At 43.2% G+C, this 18,717-nt stretch overlaps 1 protein-coding gene across 1 annotated transcript in view; it reads left to right on the top strand.

Moving 5' to 3' along the window:
- LOC145392210 (ketimine reductase mu-crystallin-like) overlaps window positions 1–16,861 on the top strand; it is a 134,025-nt gene extending 117,164 nt beyond the window's left edge. Inside the window, exons 7-11 of the mRNA XM_080266665.1 lie at window positions 7,571–7,657; window positions 7,827–8,019; window positions 15,058–15,159; window positions 15,363–15,467; window positions 16,791–16,861. Coding sequence (XP_080122791.1) covers window positions 7,571–7,657; window positions 7,827–8,019; window positions 15,058–15,159; window positions 15,363–15,467; window positions 16,791–16,861 — 558 coding nt within the window. The remainder of the gene's footprint in view (window positions 1–7,570; window positions 7,658–7,826; window positions 8,020–15,057; window positions 15,160–15,362; window positions 15,468–16,790) is intronic.
- The last annotated feature ends 1,856 nt before the right edge of the window (window positions 16,862–18,717 follow it).

The raw sequence follows: 18,717 nt of genomic DNA on the forward strand, positions 1-18,717 counted from the left end.
GGTTGTGAAATGCACTGGTTTGTAATACCTTTGTTGTATTATATTTTTACATGTCATGTTATCAGTAAACAAGAATTACATGGATGAAGAGTTTTTGCTCCTTAAGGTCTCACTGCATAGCAATCACTTCTCATAATTTTCATTTCGGTATAAAAAATTGCAATATAGCTCTCCTCTGACTCGGACATGGAAAACCCATAACGTTCATCGCATGTTTGACAGTAGTTAACCCATCCCGTCCGGGTGACATGTATACATGTCCTCCTGGGGATGTCCTGGGGTCATGTATACATGATCTAGTAATTCACATCATTGTTTGAATATTCAGCTGGTTAATTCCACCACACACAACCACTGGCAACCCTCCCACATGCATAGCAGTCACGCTTCAGTTGCATGCATACCTCTGCCATGGATGTACCTATGCAAAAAAGATATTCTTGTGTCTGGATCCTCGGGTGACCGCCCACAATCGCCGACTTCAACACCAGTGAGGTCAAAAGGCCCTAAGTGATAGTGCAATAGGGAGGGAGTTGGATTTGCTGTTATTGCCAACAGTGTGTGGGGAAAGTGACTCCTCCTCTGAGGAAAATGACATTGCCATGTTGAGTGTGGAGATGTATGCCTCAGAGGAGGAGAGAGACTATGAGTTCCCCACTGTGCGGCAATATTTTCCCTCTGCACGATCATCAGCCTTTTCTGATCATGACGCGTCAGATGTTGTTGATGATCCTGCAAAGGGTTATATTCACTCTGTGGAGAAGGTGGAAGGGGAAGTAGGGAATGAAGAAACGGAGGCGGTGGAGGATGGTGGGATGAAGAAACGTTGCAGGCTGAGCCACGCACCAGAGTGCCCTACGGTGCAAAGTTCCACCCATCCTACATCATCACAACCTTCATCCCCATGGCCTGCATCGGTTCCCACATCACCACGTGCATCACCATGTCAGCCTACATCACTAACATGCCTCACCACGCTGGCCTGCCTTATGATGTACCTCACCACGTCGGCCTGCCTTATTGGGTGCCTCACCACACTGGCCTGCCTCACTACATGCCTCATCACGCTGGCCTGCCTCACTGTGTGCCTCACCATGCCAGCCTCCCTCACTATATGCCTCACCACGCTGCCCTGCCCCACCACATGGCTAGCCACATTAGCCTGCCTCACCATGTGCTGTATCACCACGGCCCAGCACATCAGGCTATGTTAATGCAGGTGCACGCCAGCCTGCCTCACCAAGTGGCTTGCTATGCCAGCCTGCCTCACCACATGCCTTATCACCACAGCCCAGCACATAAGGTTATGTTGGTGCAGGCGCATGCCGGCAGGCACGTGCCCCCTGATGCCTATCGCCATTGCCATCACCATCACGATCATCATCACCAGCAACATCATCTTCCTCATCTAGTGGTGAGTCGGTGGACTCGCCACCACGTTGCCATGCTAGGGGCTGTGGCAGGGCATGGGGCAGGCCACATGCACGACAGACAAGGCAGGAACCTATGATTGTCAGGTTTGTAACTTTTGCCTGGGAGGAAGGGATGGGTTTTCAGCTTGAGGTACCTGTGGATGATGACACAAATGCAGGTGTGCAGCCTGAATTCCCCTGTAATCGATCTTCTGTAGTGGACTTCTTCCTTGCTTTCTTCACTACAGGAATGACGGAGTTCATTGTGAAAGAAGTGATTAGTTTCAGGGAGTTCTGCTGCAATTGGGCTGAAACTTCGCACCTGAGAGAATGTGTGAAGATGAAGGAATGGAGGATGACGAATGTTAACGAAATGCATGTTTGGCTAGCACTGACTATGTTGATGCCTCATGTAAAGAAACACAATATACATAATTATTGGCTCATGGACGATATTGCTGCAACCCCCATATTTGGTAGGTATATGACACGGGACCGTAACCTTGACATCCTCAGGTACCTACATTTCTCTTCCAATATGGGCCCACATCCAAATGATAGGTTGTGGAAGATTCGCTCGATCCTGGAGATGATGAAAGAAAAATTTTGATCTTTTTTCAGGCCATTCCACACGATTATCAATGAGTTGCTTGTTTTGTTCATGGGACGTCTTGCCCTCATTCAGTACATTCCCTCAAAGAGACATAGACACATTGTTTCAGAATAAAGTTTTTTGTATTGTGTGACTGCAAGACTGGGTACCTATTAAATTTCATTGCATATGCACCAAGTGATGCAGTGTTGTCGAAGGATGATCCCCACGGCTTCTCTGGCTCAGTTGTCAAGATGCTGATGGACAGGTACTTTAATGGCAAGCATGTCCTGTACACAGATAATTATTACATGGCAACAAATCTTGCAAAGTACGTGCAAGAAAACAAAATTGGATCGCGTGGCACTGTCCTTGCAAAGAGGAAACACTGGCCATCCTTTTCCAAAGGCACCGTGAAGGGGAAGTGCAGGACCTTGAAATCAGGTAAACTCCTAGCAATTCATTGGCATGATAAGAGAAAGGTGAATGTCTTCTCCACGGTCCATGAAGGTTGGTTGATTGACACAGGCAAGGTCGATAGAACGAGGCAGCCAGTCTTCAAGCCTGATGCTGTTATCGACTATAATGTGAACATGCAATTTAAATCTGATATCGCCTGTCTGAGGAGTTGTTGTAAGTGGTACAAGAAGGCATTCCTACATGTAGTGGACATTTGTGCACCGAATGCCTTAATTCTGTCCAAGGAGGCTACACAGATCAACACATCCCTCAAGCAGTTCGAGAAGGATAAAATTTATGGCCTTCTGGAGAGATATGGACAGGTAAAGCCTCCCATGAAATGGAGGCACAATGTGCAGCAACTGCCTGACCGCCTACAGTGCAGAGACTACCTCAGCAGGCATTTCAAGGAAATACTGCCATCAACACCCGCAGGCAAAGAAGCCTTCTAACATTGCTATATTTCCGCCAGTTCATCACGCCTACCACAGCAATACCATATGACGAAATGGTGGTGTGCTGAATGTGAGGTGGCATTGTGCACTAACTTTTACTTTGATTTCCACTAAAAAACCGAGTGGTAGGAGTATGGGTGTTATGCATAAGTTAGTTTTGTACATAATGGTATGTTGTTCTTTGTGTAAATAGAAATAATTATTTTACTGCTTTGCATATATATATGTGAATAAGGGAAACAGAAAGTTTGTTTCATGATAAAGTCACTGCCTTATTTTATTTTGAAAATATTTGTTTATACATATTTCTTATGAAGAAAAAGTACAAATCACAGGAAAGAGAAAGTCATAGTAGTAAGTATTTCCGATTATGGGCAGTATGTAACTACCAGTACATTGTTCACATTTTTTTTTTAGTTTTTTTTTTTTTATAGTAGTACTTGTAGTGTTAGATGTAGTGGCAGTATGTGTTGTAGGTGTGGTAGTAATAGTAGTTGTGGTAGTTGTACTAATAGTAGTAGTTGTAGTAGTGGTAGTTATAGAATTAGTAGTAGTTGTAGGAGTGGTAGTTGTACTAGTAGTAATTATTTCTAGTAGTTGTAATACCCAGACTTCTACTCGCTCAGCAGTGCCAGAATCGAGCGACATTGCTAGCCAAACATACATTTCAGTCTGTGTGTGAGAGAGAGAGAGAGAGAGAGAGAGAGAGAGAGAGAGAGAGAGTGTGTGTGTGTGTGTGTCTGTCTGTAAGGCGGGGTGATGGCCTTCAAGGTCGTTGCTATGGTTACCGGCCTACCAGCACCAAGTACAACCGATTAGGGAGAAATATTCATGTAAAGAGTGCTTGTTGTGGATTTTGGTCTTCTGGAAGTGTTATCAAAGTGTTATTATTGTGGAGGACTAGTGTAGTAAGCCTTAGTTGTCTCACCAAACCTCCACCATGCATACAGACACCAGCAAAAGAACAACAAAAATTGCCCTCATTCCCCACTCACTCACTCTCCCTACTCGCACTTCACGGACCATCTGATGTAATCAGCTTGAAATTAAATGACTGGTGAGTAATATGCACCTTGTTTGTTATATTTGGTTAAGTAGTAACTGAAATAAGAAGGTTTAAAAATACACGATTTTCTCGATTTTTCTCGGGAATGCCCAGCTGGGGGGAGCACTCGTGACATCTGCTGGACAGGTAAGGGGCTTTCACACATTCAGGAGTCGGACGAAGAGTTGCCAAGAGTTCAAACTTCTCGCGGATTCTTGTCCAAGAATCCAGCAATCTAGGAGAGTGCCAGGTGGGCGCTATAAGTAGCGACGCATAGCTTACACATTGCTACGAGTTTCCTAGGGAGGTACAATGAGTAGCTAAGAGTCACTATGCATTGCCAAACCAAATGGTCCATAAACGTCTATGAGTAGCCATGAGTAGCTGAGAGAAGCTATGTGTAGCTAAGGCCCCCACTAGAGTAGATATGAGTGTGCTATGACCATCAAGAATTTGATGTGCTTCTGTCAGGAGTGTCGGGTGAAAAAATATATATATATATATATATATATATATATATATTTATACATAAAGGATGTGATGCAGGTGGCCTACTCATTCAATAGCGAGCATACATTCAGCATAGACCTATGCATCCTCAATGACCATGGCTGGAGGTGCCTGCAAATTGGAACTACTGAAGCTGTAGGCGGATGTGGCATGTGAAACGGCCAACATCAGTGTGGCAATATGTAGGCTGTTATTTGAGAAGAAGAAAAGGAAGCAAAGAGGAGAACCCTTTGGACCAGGTTATATATGGCCAGGATGAGCAGCTTATTGAAGAGTTGAAATTAGAAGACCCTCATATAGCGTCAGGAATTTTCTTCGAGTGGATGACAACATGTTCATGGAACTGCTGGAAAGGGTTGGTTCCCATATCGAGAAGCAGGACATCTTCAAGAGGAAGTCATTGTCACTTGGGTTGAGGCTGGCTATTACTCTGTGCTACCTGGCAACTGGAGATACCTACAAAATCCTTTCATATGGCTTCAGAATGGCCCTCAATTTCATCTCACTTATCATTCCCAAGACCTGCAAGGCCATCATTGCAGAGTACCTGAAGGATGTCCTGGCCTGCCCTACAACCAATGGTCACCGACTCCCAGCAAACTCGCAGTGACTCCTTCCACAGCTTTACCATGCACTTGGCATATTTGTGGTGACTCATAGATTACTCTTAGCTACTCTTTGTAACTCGTGGATGAAACGAAACGAAACTTTTGAGCATTCCTGTGAAACTCCTACCTACTCATGGAAGACCCCTTGCTACTCTTACCAACTCATAGTGACTCCTAGCTACTCTTAGTTACTCACAACGATTTTTAGCAACTCACAAAGATTTTTTGATAAAAGAATTCGTTGATAGTAGTTATGAGTCGGTAAGAGTACTTACTAATGCCTTAGGTATGAGCTAGGAGTTTAAAAAAATTCTTAGCAGTTCTAAAAAAAATTTGAACATGTCAAAAACATTAGGAGTTCGCAAGGATTCCAGAGACAGTGCCGAGTCCATAGGACTACAGAGGAATAGTCAGGAGGTGGTTGCAGAGTGTCTCAAGAGTAGCAACTCGCAATGATTCTTCATCTGATTCCAGAATGTGTGAAAGCCTCATTAAGGGGCTTTCACACATTCATACAGTGCCGAGAGTCATACGGACTCTGGGCACTGTCTCGGGAAACCTTGAGCACTCCTTATTTTTATGACGTTCAAAATTTTTTGGGAACTGCTATGAATTGTTAAAACTCCTAGCACATACCTAAGGTGTTCGTGACTACTCTTAGCAACTCCTAGCAACTCATAGCTACTCTCAACATATTCTTGTATCAAAAAACCTTTGTGAGTTGCTAAGAATCGTTGTGAGTAACTAAGAGTAGCTAGGAGTTGGTAAGAGTAGCAAGGAGTCTTCAGAGAGTAGGTAGGAGAAGTGCTCAAAAGTTTCGTTTCGTTTCATTCATGAGTTACGAAGGTAGCTAAGAGTTATCTATGAGTTGCTACAAATATGCCAAGAGCATGGTAAAAGTGTGGTAGGAGTCACTGCGAGTTTGCTGGGAGTCGTTGACCATTGGTTTTGAGATTCTTCAGAACATCCATTTGTACCAACATCAATATACAGGAATTTGTAGTCCGCATCCACCAACGCCAAGAGAACAATGGAGTGGAATCCCTTGAAGTTGTAGTAGTGGGATCCACCATTGGGGGGGCACCTGACTGCAATATGCTTGCCGTCCAAGGTGCCTCCTTTTGTTGGAGGACAGGGAAGCCATCTCCTTCCACAGTTCCGGCATTGTGGGGCAGGCCAGGACATCTTTCAGCTACTCTGCAATGATGGCCTCGTAGGTCTCAGGAATGATAAGTGAGATGGAATTGTGGGGCACTCTGAAGCCATATGAAAGGGTTTTGTAGCTATCTCAAGTTGCCAGGTACTACAGAGTGATGGCCTACCTCAACCCAGGTGACAGTGTCTTCGTCCAGAAGGTGTCCTGCTTCTCGATACAGGAACCAACCCTTTCCAGCAATTCCATGAACATGTTGTCATCCACTTGAAGAAAATTCCTGAAGCTAGGGGAGTCCTCTAGTTTCAACTCTTCAATATGTTTCTCTTACTGGCCATACATAGGACATTGTAGCAGCCATAACCTGCTCCAAAGGGTTCTCCTCTATTGCTTCCTTTTCTTCTTCTCAAATAACAGCCTACATATTGCCAACCTGATGTCAGACATTTCACATGCCAAATCCACCTACAGCTCCAGTAGTTTCAATTCGCAGGCACCTTTGGCCATGGTTGTTGAGGATACAAAGGTCTACACTGAATGGAAGGTCGCTATTGAATAAGTAGTCCACTTGCATCACATCGTTTGTATATTTTCTTTCTCCCGACACTACTGACATACTTGCATAAAATTCTTGATGGTCATGGCCCACATGTAACAACTCTAGTGGCGTCTTAGCTACTCCTAGCTACTCTTAGCTACTCATGGCTACTCATAGACCTTTACAAACCATTTTGTTTGGCAATGCATAGTGACTCTTAGCTACTCATAGCGCTGCCCTAGGGAACTCGTAGCTATGTGTATGCTATGCGTACTTACTTGTAGCACCCACCTGGTGCACTCCTAGATTGCTGGATTCAGGCCAAATTGACGAGAATGGACGAGGAGTTTGAACTCTTGGCAACTCTTCGTCCGACTCCTGGATGTGTGAAAGCCCTTTACTGAAGCCGTTTAAAACCAATATTTGGCACCAATCATTATCTTCTCTGTATGAACTGTTATATAAGAAAGCATCTTTAGAATATTATTTTCTTGGTTGTGTACAACTGAGGACCACCCATATATATATATATATATATATATATATATATATATATATATATATATATATATATATATATATATATATATATATATATAGTATATATATATATATATATATATATATATATATATATATATATATATATATATATATATATATATATATATATATAATGTATTACGTGTTTTTCAACTTGAAATATCTAAGTAATGACAGCAGTCATATAGTGACAGATTGTCATCAGAAAATGTAATTCTATGTCGACTGTCGATGTGGCCAGAGGTGAGGGAGAAGGACAAACTGGTGGTGGCGGTTCTTGGCGCAGGTGCTCAAGCTCGCTCTCATGCCCGGGTCATGGCCCATGTCCTCAACGTAGATAAGGTTAGTTATTGCCATATGAAGACCTATTACTGTATATTATCGACAGAGTGTTATAATTACAATGTAACTGAATTACATCCGCTGATATAAATGAATTGCTAAATGTGGTGACGCAAGTGATGGAAAATTAAAGCATTCGTGCAGTGGGAAAAGCTATGTGTGATGTCAGGTCATGGTGTGGGCGCGACGTACTGAGGCAGCAGAGGCTCTATGTCAGGTGCTGAGGTCAGAGAGCATACCAGCAGCAGCAGCAACCTCTGTGCAGCAGGCTGTGGCAGCTGCTGATATCATCAACTGCTGCACCGGCACTTCGACGCCACTGCTTAAGGCTTGCTGGGTGAAGCCATGGGCTCACATCAACAGTGAGTCAACCATATTCATCATCTACAAACCTCCCTCCCCCCCAGTACACCACACCACTCGTCATTCTGCACCACACCTCACAAAAGACCATCAACATACCACACAGCACCTCTCCCTCTCCCCCCCCACACACACACAGACACACAGTCAACGCCACCAAAACAATATGCACCAAACAAAACTAACCAACACCGCATCCCCGCACCATATTACTTTCCCACTGCAAACAGCACCATCACACACCACACTACACTGTGTTACCAAATTACACGTGACAGTGACACCACCTCACGCCACATCACATCACCACACTATAACATAGCACCACTATCACACTTCACAAACGCAGCAAATGCTACTCCACGTCACTTCACGCCACCACCACATAGCACACCACCACCCTGCCACACGCCACATTGTCCACATGACCCCGTTGTCACAACACATGGTACACCATTATACAGCAGATACCAAACAACATGCACAAGACCACTGCCGCATACCACACCATATCACTACACAGTCAAACAACACTTCATGTTGCACCACCACACGCCACGTTCCACACAACACCACACACACACACACACACACACACACACACACACACACACACACACACACACACACACACACACACACACACACACACACACACACCACGACGTCAAATATTATGCCCCATCCCTTCAGCTAAAAACTACACGACTACACGTCGATCACAACCTACATCCCAACATTACTACATACGACACGATCACATATGCGCACATTTCATGATCCCTTAGTATAGCATTACACACTGCACCACCACACACAAACAATGACCACGCCTCAAGCCCACACAAAACCATTTACAAGACCATGACACCTTCATACCAAAGCACCAACACCATTACATATCATTCCAAACCAGGTTCATTCAGTTCCAATAACAGTATTCATTTACATGCATTTATTTTCACTCAGATAAGATTTGTTCCATTCAGTTCACGTTAAATTGAGTGGCAGCATCACTGACTGAAAAGCTGCGGGCTCGTTCGTGCTATGGTACGAATCCTGGTGCGGGCAGCTGGCCTCAGTCGGCTCAGGTATCCATCTACCATTTGTGGGTCGGTTTGTAAAAGGATTATATACGTAGGGCAGTGTTTCTCAAACTTTTTTTGCATAAGTCCTCACTTTCGGGGATCTTAACAACCTCGTGGATCTCCAGTTTTCTCTCAAACCCCTGACTAATAATAATTGAAAAAAAAAAAATGTTCTGGTGCATTCCATTATTTTAATGCTTAGAATTATCAGTCAGAATACATATTTATTACATACCAGTGGGATGGATGATATTGTTTGGTTTCAGTCAATCTACTGATTCGAGGCTGAGTCACTGTTAACTTCCATCTCATATATGGGTCAACATCTAATCAGTTGTGGTTTTTACTTTTTTATTTGTAGAATGGTGAAGAACCCAGATTCACATAAATATTTTTTGGATAATGGCAGAATACTAAGTGTGATTTCATAAAGTTTTGGATATGACTGATACATGGAGCACCAGAACAGTCAGAGGTTTTTCTTCATAAAGATCTCTGGCAGCAGAATCATTTTTGAAGTCAAAGAATTTGTCTTCAACTTCATCGGGAATGGCGGTAACATCGAGAGTGTCAGAGAAAGGATTCCTCACCAATTTCCCATCTTCCTCTTTGAATTCTCTAAAGTATCGTTTGAGCTCACTTTACAAGGATTTCAAGAGCTAAATTATTTCACTTGTGAGTGATGGGTCAAGTAGGTGATCCTCTTCAATCTCGTCAAGAACAGCTGAAAGATTCTGAAACAAAGCAACATTTTCTACACTCACTTTCTTGTGCCAGTTCTGGAGTTTAGGAAGAAGTGCATGCATACAGTCCATCATGTGAACTACATTATTTTCTTTCCATGCCATGTAGCTTGAGACAGCCTCATAAGCTGCTCAAAAATGTCGGCCAGGTATGGAAGACGTGGCTCCCATAGCGCCTGGTTGACGAGATCACCCTTCCCTATCATTTCCAGGAAAAGTTTAAGTTCTCTTCGAAACTCAAGTACTCTGTCAACAACATTGCCCTGGGAAAGCCCTCGCATTTTGGAGTAAAAGAGGAGGGATTCACGCTCAGAATCCATGTCTTATCAGAGTTTCTGGCACAGGCGGGATTTAAAATCTCCTGTTTTCACAAAGTTAACACATTTTACCACTGCCTCCAGGATTTAGCATGGGACATCGGGGGGGGGGGGGGGGTTGACGCCTGAGCAAAACGATGGATCATACAGTGAACAACTTTCGCATTCGAAGCTACTTCCTTGACATGCTTGTTTAGCCCCGATTTTGATCCCAGCATCGCCGAGGCCTCATCATTACAGACTCCACAACAATTGTCCCAGGCTGTTCCGATACCTGTGAAGAAAGAAGTCAACTTTTTCATTACATCTAAAGTTTTTGTGGTAGTTCCAAGCTGTGTACAGAACAGATATTCATCTTTGATGTCATGCATGAATACATACTGTACCTATCAAACACTTGTAGCTATACAGAAGAACTAACATCCGTTGACTCATACATCTGTACTGTACTGTGAATATACCAGTTGGAGACAAATTAAGTTTCGATATCACTTGTTCCATGACATTAGCTGACATTTTACTACTTCTCCTTTTTTACAGTGTGTCGTTTGACAAGAATATCTACTGACTCATATGTACCTTTGTGTCTCCAAGATCCTGCTTGACCATCTTTACAGCACACGGCTTAATTAGAGTTTCACCAATCGTGTTGTTTTTTTCTTCCTTGCTGTTTCAAAGGAAACTTCATTATTATGCCCCTACTACACCTAAGCTCTGTTCTTGGTATGCACCACCGTAATCCACTCTCTGTTTTCCCAAACTCTGTCCATGGTGCTTGAAGAAACTGGGGCCATTCTCCGCATACTGGTAGTGGATTGTCGTCAGATGATGCTTCAGCTTACTAGGCCTCATAGAATCATTCCCAGCACTTTGAAACACTGCAGACACTGAGGTTTCTCGATGTCATCTGCGAGGATTGATGTAAATCCGTACGGTAGTTAATGCATACATCACTGTATTTCCGCTTCTTACCAACACTGGCAGCCATCGCAAAGCTATTTACAAAAGAAAAAAAAAGAAGGCCAAACATATAGAGACAGACAAATTATAAATTTAAAAAATATGTGACCACTTGCACCAAAGTGAATTAATTCACTACACTGATTTAAAATTATGTGACCACTTCCACCAAAGTGAATCACTTCACTACAATTATTTAAAATTATGTTACCACTTGCACCAAAGTGAATTGCTTCACTACAATAATTTTATATCAACAGCAAACCAGCAAAGTAACATTATGTATATTTAACTCCACCCAGGTCAATTATATTTTGTGCAGTATGAAGTCCCTGGTTTTCGGTTTGACTTTTTTTTTTTAAAGAATAGTGCATTCATTTGCTCGTATTCTTTTGTTTCTAATAAGTTAGGATAGTTTCATGAAAGAAACTTTCAAGTTAATAATGTAGATGTTACCACTAGCGCAGTTTCAAGCAATTTTCGTCGGGCATCATAATAACTACTAAATTCTCTGAAATCTCAAGCTGTGGTAGTCGGGTTCCGTCGTCGTCTTTACTAATGCAAAGATCAAGTAAAATCATGATTACACTGCAAGGAAACAATGTGAAATATAGTGTTTCATTGCTAAATGCAACATTACACTTTGAATACTCATATTTAATCATTAATGTATCTTTTTCACATTGTCACATAGTTGACAGTAAACAGTAAATGTTTATGCACAAAATAAAAAAAGGAAAGGCAAAAAGGTTTTAAACGCAACAAAAGAAACCTAAGATATCACACATGAAAGCATAATTATCATTCAAAAGCATCGATTATCATATGAAAGTAGCAAAAATCAAATTTTATTTGAAATTAGCCAGTATTATTCTTTTGCATTGTTTGTCATAAATTTCAAGGCAGAGCAGCTAAACCTGCATTGAAAACGGGTTTGGTGATAGTCATTTGATTTAAATTAAACATAACATGGTGAATTATTTTATTTCATTTTTTTATATATCGTAAATCAGTGTTGTGTTTTCTTGGTGCAAGTTGCCAATGATTTTAAAAAATGAATGAATGAGAAAACAAACAGATGTGAAATTACAAAGAGAGTATATGAGAGCAATATGAAAGGTAGAGGTGTGATAGGGAGATCACCAGTGAACTGGAAAGGCCGAGTGGAGGAATACATAAGCTATAAAACTATATCTATACCTACAATATAGCTGTAGGTAGATATATAGATAGACAGACAGGAAAGAACAAATAAGGCAATTTGACATACTAATATCAATTAAATATCTTGCACAAGTAACACTAAGATACTGTACAGACAGCAGTAGATATTCCTTACAAACTTACATCTCCAGGCAGCAACAGGGGTTGTGGGCAAGAGGGAGGTTACAACAGGTAGGGAGGGAGACACACTTGCACCCTTTACCCAGTCCTAAGTCTGTTGGAAGAATCCATTCTATAGTCTTCTTCTTAGTTATGGCTTAATGGCCATCATCCATTACTAAGGGCATTAGGTCAAACAAGACAGTCTACACAAATAAATCGTCAAATTAAAAACAAGACACTAGGGCACAAAGGAGAATGAGGGACGAAGACAGGCACTGGAGGGACGTAAGAAAATGACGTGTGAAAGATAGACGAAGGGCTACACTGTACTGGAAGTGGAAGCAGAGTCCGAACCTGACTTTGGTTGTAAATTCCTAAGGATGCTGCAGAGGATCCTCACCTCCTCGGTGTCTGTAATGGCTTTAAGGGACCCCTGTCGCAGCTTGTTAAAGGAGAGCATGGCCTTCCGGAACTCCCTTTTGCTGTACGCCTTTGCACTGCCGATCTCTGGTGCAGTGTCCTCGTATGACTGCAAGCAGTGCACAAACGAATCCAGCTCTGAACCATCGAGGGAGGCAAAGTCTGACCAGGCGAGGCAACGACTCAGGGGCAAAGGCTTCTGACTCGCTGAGTCCTGCCCCTCAGATGGGAGAGAGTCCACCTCGCCGGGCTCCACAGGAGAAACAGGGTCAGCAGGGATGTCAGCCATAGGAGAAACAGGGTCAGCAGGGGTGTCAGCCACAGGAGAAACAGGGTCAGCAGAAATGTCAGCCACCAGAGAAATAGGGTCAGCAGGGACATCAGCCACATGTGGCAAAAAAGGAGCCGCATCCCCAGTCTCCATGGGCACTTCGGGAGGTGGCAAAGAAGCAGACTGGCGGGAAACAGAACGACCCGGCAACTGGAGCCTTGTAGGTGGAGTGGAGGGCTGCAGCTGTAGCACCCGTGGGACCATAGTGGCGGGGTCACGTGCGGCCCAGATCGACGTTGAAGGTCTCGCCTCCAAGGCTTCCTCTGCACCACAGAAGAGGAGAAGGACTCGGGGATCAGTATGACAGGGAGCCCATTGGCCTGGAAGATGGTGGGCAGGTGCTGGGCGAGAACTGCCATATCTCCCCCCGAGAAAGCCTTGGCCACCTCAACACACATTGTGACGATGGTCGAGGTAGATGAGGCAGGGAACGAGGCAGTAGAGGCAGCTGGAGGTTGACGACTGTGCTGACGACAGGGGAAGGCGTGGGGAGAGCCCCGCACCACCTGGCCTGCAGGGCTAGTGACAGAGGTAGCTGCAGGACCTTTGGTACCCTCTTCCACGAGGAAGTCCACCACCTCACCAGCAGCAAAAGAAGGCACAGGGTGGGAAGGGTTGGGGGCCACGATGGAAGAACGGTGAAGGAAAACGTTACGTTCTGTGTCCTGGCGAGTCAGGAAACCGTACCCCTAGAGGACATGGTACCACTTCACCTGGCCCACGACCTTAGCCGCCATACTGCTGAGACCGCGCTGGTTTCCGTCCTCTGCTCGATCATCCAGAGATCTGAGATACTGGACTGCCACTCCACTCTTCAGCTTCTGTCTTCCCAGCTCCTGCCCTCCCAGTTCTGCTGCTGGATTGAAAGTCCATTCTATAGAGGTGAATAAGACTATATATATGGTTTGCTCGACAAGTTCACTCCTGCATATTGCATACAGAGAGTTGCCACTTAGCCACGTTTTTTCTTACCCGCTCATTGGTCCAACGATGTCGAAACGTAGCAAGGATACGCTGGAGCGAGAGGGAGTATGACAACAAGCTTAAACACGTCCCCCTCTCCAGAGTGTAAGGCAGACATACTATGATTTATTAGTAACGCTAGACCACCATGGCCCCCCTAAAAGCCTGTTGTGGTCCCCTTGGTCCCAATTTAAGAACAAGTGACCTAGAGCAACATCTAGGGGACTTAACTGTGGTAACATGCATGGTGCAGTGGCCTTGTATCCCAGGATAATGGGTGAATAACCCGCCACAGGCTCGAGGCATAAGTTAGAAATAAGGACCAATGCTAAGCACCTCATGGTGTCTATTTCCACCCCCCCCCTCCCAGGCCAATCCAGTTTTATTTACATCTTTTCCGAACCATTTACCTACAGTTAGATTCGTCCTTGTTGCTTTTTTGGTAAGTTCAGCCGCTCAAATAGACTTAGGTATAGTTGTCACTTCAGGTCCATCAGAACTTTCAGGCCGAGTACATAATTTTTTTTTATTGTTGCTGCTACTATGGCATAACCATGTTGTAATACCTTTCACCACAGAGAGCCAAACATACTGCTTGACGCACACCATTCAACATCACACAGTTGAGGAGGAGTGAAATTTCACATGTTGTGGAGCTATGCACTTGAACCACCACACCACACCACAGTACCGCTCACAAACAAGAGGTCAGAAATTAAAAGAATTGGGATACAGGGCTATATCATAGATTTTAAAACAACAGTACACTACTACTCACTACAACTGTTCATTTATTCATCGTGTAGATTTCCAGTTTAGCCTTACCATACTTGTTCTTCATACTGCTTGCAGAACAATACAACACAACCTCACGACTCTGACCCTTCAGGTATCGGCGCACCTTTTCCGTACAAGCAGGAGCTAGAGAAGGATTTGGTGAGGAGCGCCATCATTTACACTGACAGCTATGAGGCAGCTGTGAAGGAGTCAGGTCAGTACTACGAAACATATATATGACCCTTTCATTACATATTCCTTATGTAATAGCTTTTGTAATATTTGTGCGATACTCTGATCAGAGTTTGTTTACAGTGCATTATGACGATGGGAATGAAAATAAAACAAACCAGTGGGCATATACATTATTTTGTATATCAAGAACAGAACTAGCGTGTTTTCTGCCTCTCATCTCAGGGGACATAATAGCAGCCGGGGCTGAGGTGTACGCTGAGATTGGGGAGGTGCTGCTCGGATCCAAACCAGTCATAGCAGACAAGATCACCATCTTCAAGGCTCTAGGTGTGTGAGGGGAACTCTAACAGATATGTAACTGTTTCAGAGAGATTACTTTATAATAGTCATGGAAGTAAAGGCTGGAAACTTGCAAAAACTTGTCTTCGAAAGATAGTCAAAGAAGAGAGCCAAATTGTAGATTTGTTTATTCAAATATACCTTGACATACTACATCTGAAAAACAGGATTTTGTCAGCAGTGTAAAATATAGGTTTATCTTCCAAGATATTTTGTGGGAAGATATCGGCTGATAACTTGCCAATTCAGAGTAAATGGAATATAATGTATGTCACATACTCAAATGCATTTATACCAGGAGGGGCTGGGGAAGACTTAGGAATTAATGTCATAACTGGTACCTTAAAAAAATCTTTGGTTGGTGCAGCTCCCCATGATCCCGTCCCTTAAATTCGACTCATTAATAAATTCTAATTTGACTAGTGATAAAACAAGCACATGTGGTCGTTGCAGAATTTTCGAAGTATTCACTATCGTCAATAAATTTCAGTCATGATGTTGAATATACTTCTTATACTTGCATAATCAAATTTAAACTAACCTGAAATTTTCCTCACGTTCCAGAAATTTTCCGCTTCTCGCAATGCTGGTTCGTGAATCGTGAAAAAAAAAATATATATGTAATAACCCAGACGCATGGTAAGACTACAGAATTAATCCACCAGGCGATTAAAATTGTTTTAAATGCATCACTACAACACACATAATTCTGCGGATCAAACTTATTTGTGGTAAATGAGTTGGCCTATCGCTAAGGGTATGTGGTTTCCTACACAACTTCTAACAGCAACCTAATATGGATTCTCCTTATCCCAACCACATTTCCACCGTAACAACCTAAGTCTACTAATACCAAGTCGGTTCACTTTCCGTCAGTGCGCAGGGAGGCGCGGCTTGTGTGACGTCAGTTAGCGTAAGTAACAGAAAATGTATAAAAGGGCAGACTCAAATTAAACATTTATAATAAGGGAAAATGAAGAAGGGGAAGAAGTGTGGACTCGTTTAACCCTATAATATAGCAGTAGGTTCCCTCACACTCCTACATCTTCCCTCACACACTTCAGTCCTTTCCCTCACTTCTCCGGACTGAAAATGTGTCATGGTCTGATAAGTGAAGCAAGTAGACACTCACCATCATGGTCAGGAGTCAACTGAACACTGAGATTTCATGCCAGAGCCAGTCGACGTCACTCCGATGCTCCGCCCCCTGCGCAAGCTTGGAGCTGTTTTAGAAGGAAGTGATCCGACTTGGTATTAGTAGACTTAGGTAACAAAAATGGTCATATGACTGTAACTCCATCTTCACCTCAGGTCTGGCTGTAGAGGATGCCGTATCTGCCCAGTTGGTGTATGACGCCTTGAGTGCAGAAGACAAGGAGTGAGCTTCTAGAATCCTTTTCCAATCTGGTCGGGTCTAAACATGGACAATATAATCAGCTACAGATTCTAACAACAAAGGGCCAGGTTAGATCATTGGTAGTTCGCACTTCATGACCCTGGATCTGCCAGTTCAAGTCCGGACCGACGTAGTGTATTTCTGGTGAGAGATGTAGCAGTCATTCCAAGGATCTCTCCTTGTCCTGCAGGGCGTCCATTGGTCGTAGCATGGGGGATTCACCCTTCTAGCAAAAGGAATATGATTTTTTCGAAAGGTTTTTGCTTTTAATACATATTATTTAACTTAAGACATTATGTACTGTATATCATGTAATGATATTCATCTGCATTACTAGAAACATAACCCATTTAGTCTATGGGGTATCTCATAAACTGAATAAAATCTTCTGATGGTCATCCCCCCCCAAAAAAAAAAATCAGAACTCATATATATATATATATATATATATATATATATATATATGCGGTGGCTCAGTCGGTAGAGAGGTGGCCTGCGGTCCTACGGAGCCCAGGTTCAAATCCCCACTGGGGCAGGGAACAGTTTATGGATTTGAATTTCCCGTAAAGCAGACTTTACCGATCTACCAGAAGACCCGCCGACATGTCGTAAACATACCCCCGCTAATACCAACACACCAGTCCTGTATGAGACAGCACTAGCATATAATTAGTATGGACAGTGGGTGTTAGCACCGAAGTGGTAGCATGTACAGTAGAGGTGTATGATAAGTAGGAGGACTACTGGGCCTTGGGAGCAGGCTGTGAAGCCTATGCCCAAAGTCGAACACATAAATATATATCTGTATCTATCTATCGATCTGTCTATGTATCTATCTAGCTATATCTCTATCTATCTATATCTATATCTATCTATCTATCCATCTCTCTATCTATCTATCTATATCTATCTATCTATCTATATATTTATATGGGGCGCTCACCATCCACTCACTCGATGTAGTGCTGCTTTCAACTGTCTGCCCTTTCCACTCTTGCATCCTTCTTTCCTTCAATCCTATTCTGTCTTTCCTTCAGTCTTTTCTCGTCCTTCTACCTACGGGTGACTTTACACTCCTTCTTCTGTCTTCCCTTCCTTCATTCTTTCCTGTTCCTTCTATATATGGGTGAGTCTACACTGAGTGACAAGCCAATCGTTTCCTGTATGCCAGGAAACCATTTACTATGCTGGGTGGTAATCATATAACCAAACCTTGGTGCCTGGTGGTTTAGTGTGTAATTATTGCGCTCCAGACGGATTGAGCCGGTAAGGTTTATATCCAAGGGGTGGCTGAGGTTTATTGCTCACGTAATGCCATTCAGGGATGAATGAGGCTGGTCACTCTCATCTTAAATGTCAGGACCATCTGCCTAGCCCCGGGCTCCTACAATCCTCAATGGGGAAAGTAGGACTGGATGATGATGATATATGTCCCATTGGAGCCCAGTGTCCACAGTATTGGACAGAACTGGGAATTTTCAAACCTTAATAAAGTAGGGAACCCCCGGGTAGGGACCTATGAGCTTCAGGAGTATGAGCCGATAGGCGGAGGGCGGTATGCTTAGGACCCTCCCGGAACAGTGCCTCGTCCAGCAACTCTGGGATCCAATGGTTTACTGGCTGTCAAATCTATCAGTTTCTTTAACCCACTAGAGCCCAGTGTCCACAGTACTGGACAGAACTGGGAATTTTCAAACCTTAATGGGATATAAAATTATATATATATATATATATATATATATATATATATATATATATATATATATATATATATATATATATATATATATAATATCAGTCAGTCATTTCCTGTGGCACCCTCGGGGATGCATAGGGCCTCGA

The sequence above is a fragment of the Coenobita brevimanus genome, chromosome 2 (genome assembly GCF_032717465.1).
Source record: "Coenobita brevimanus isolate Jiangsu-jjx chromosome 2, ASM3271746v2, whole genome shotgun sequence".
In the NCBI taxonomy this organism is placed as follows: domain Eukaryota; kingdom Metazoa; phylum Arthropoda; class Malacostraca; order Decapoda; family Coenobitidae; genus Coenobita; species Coenobita brevimanus.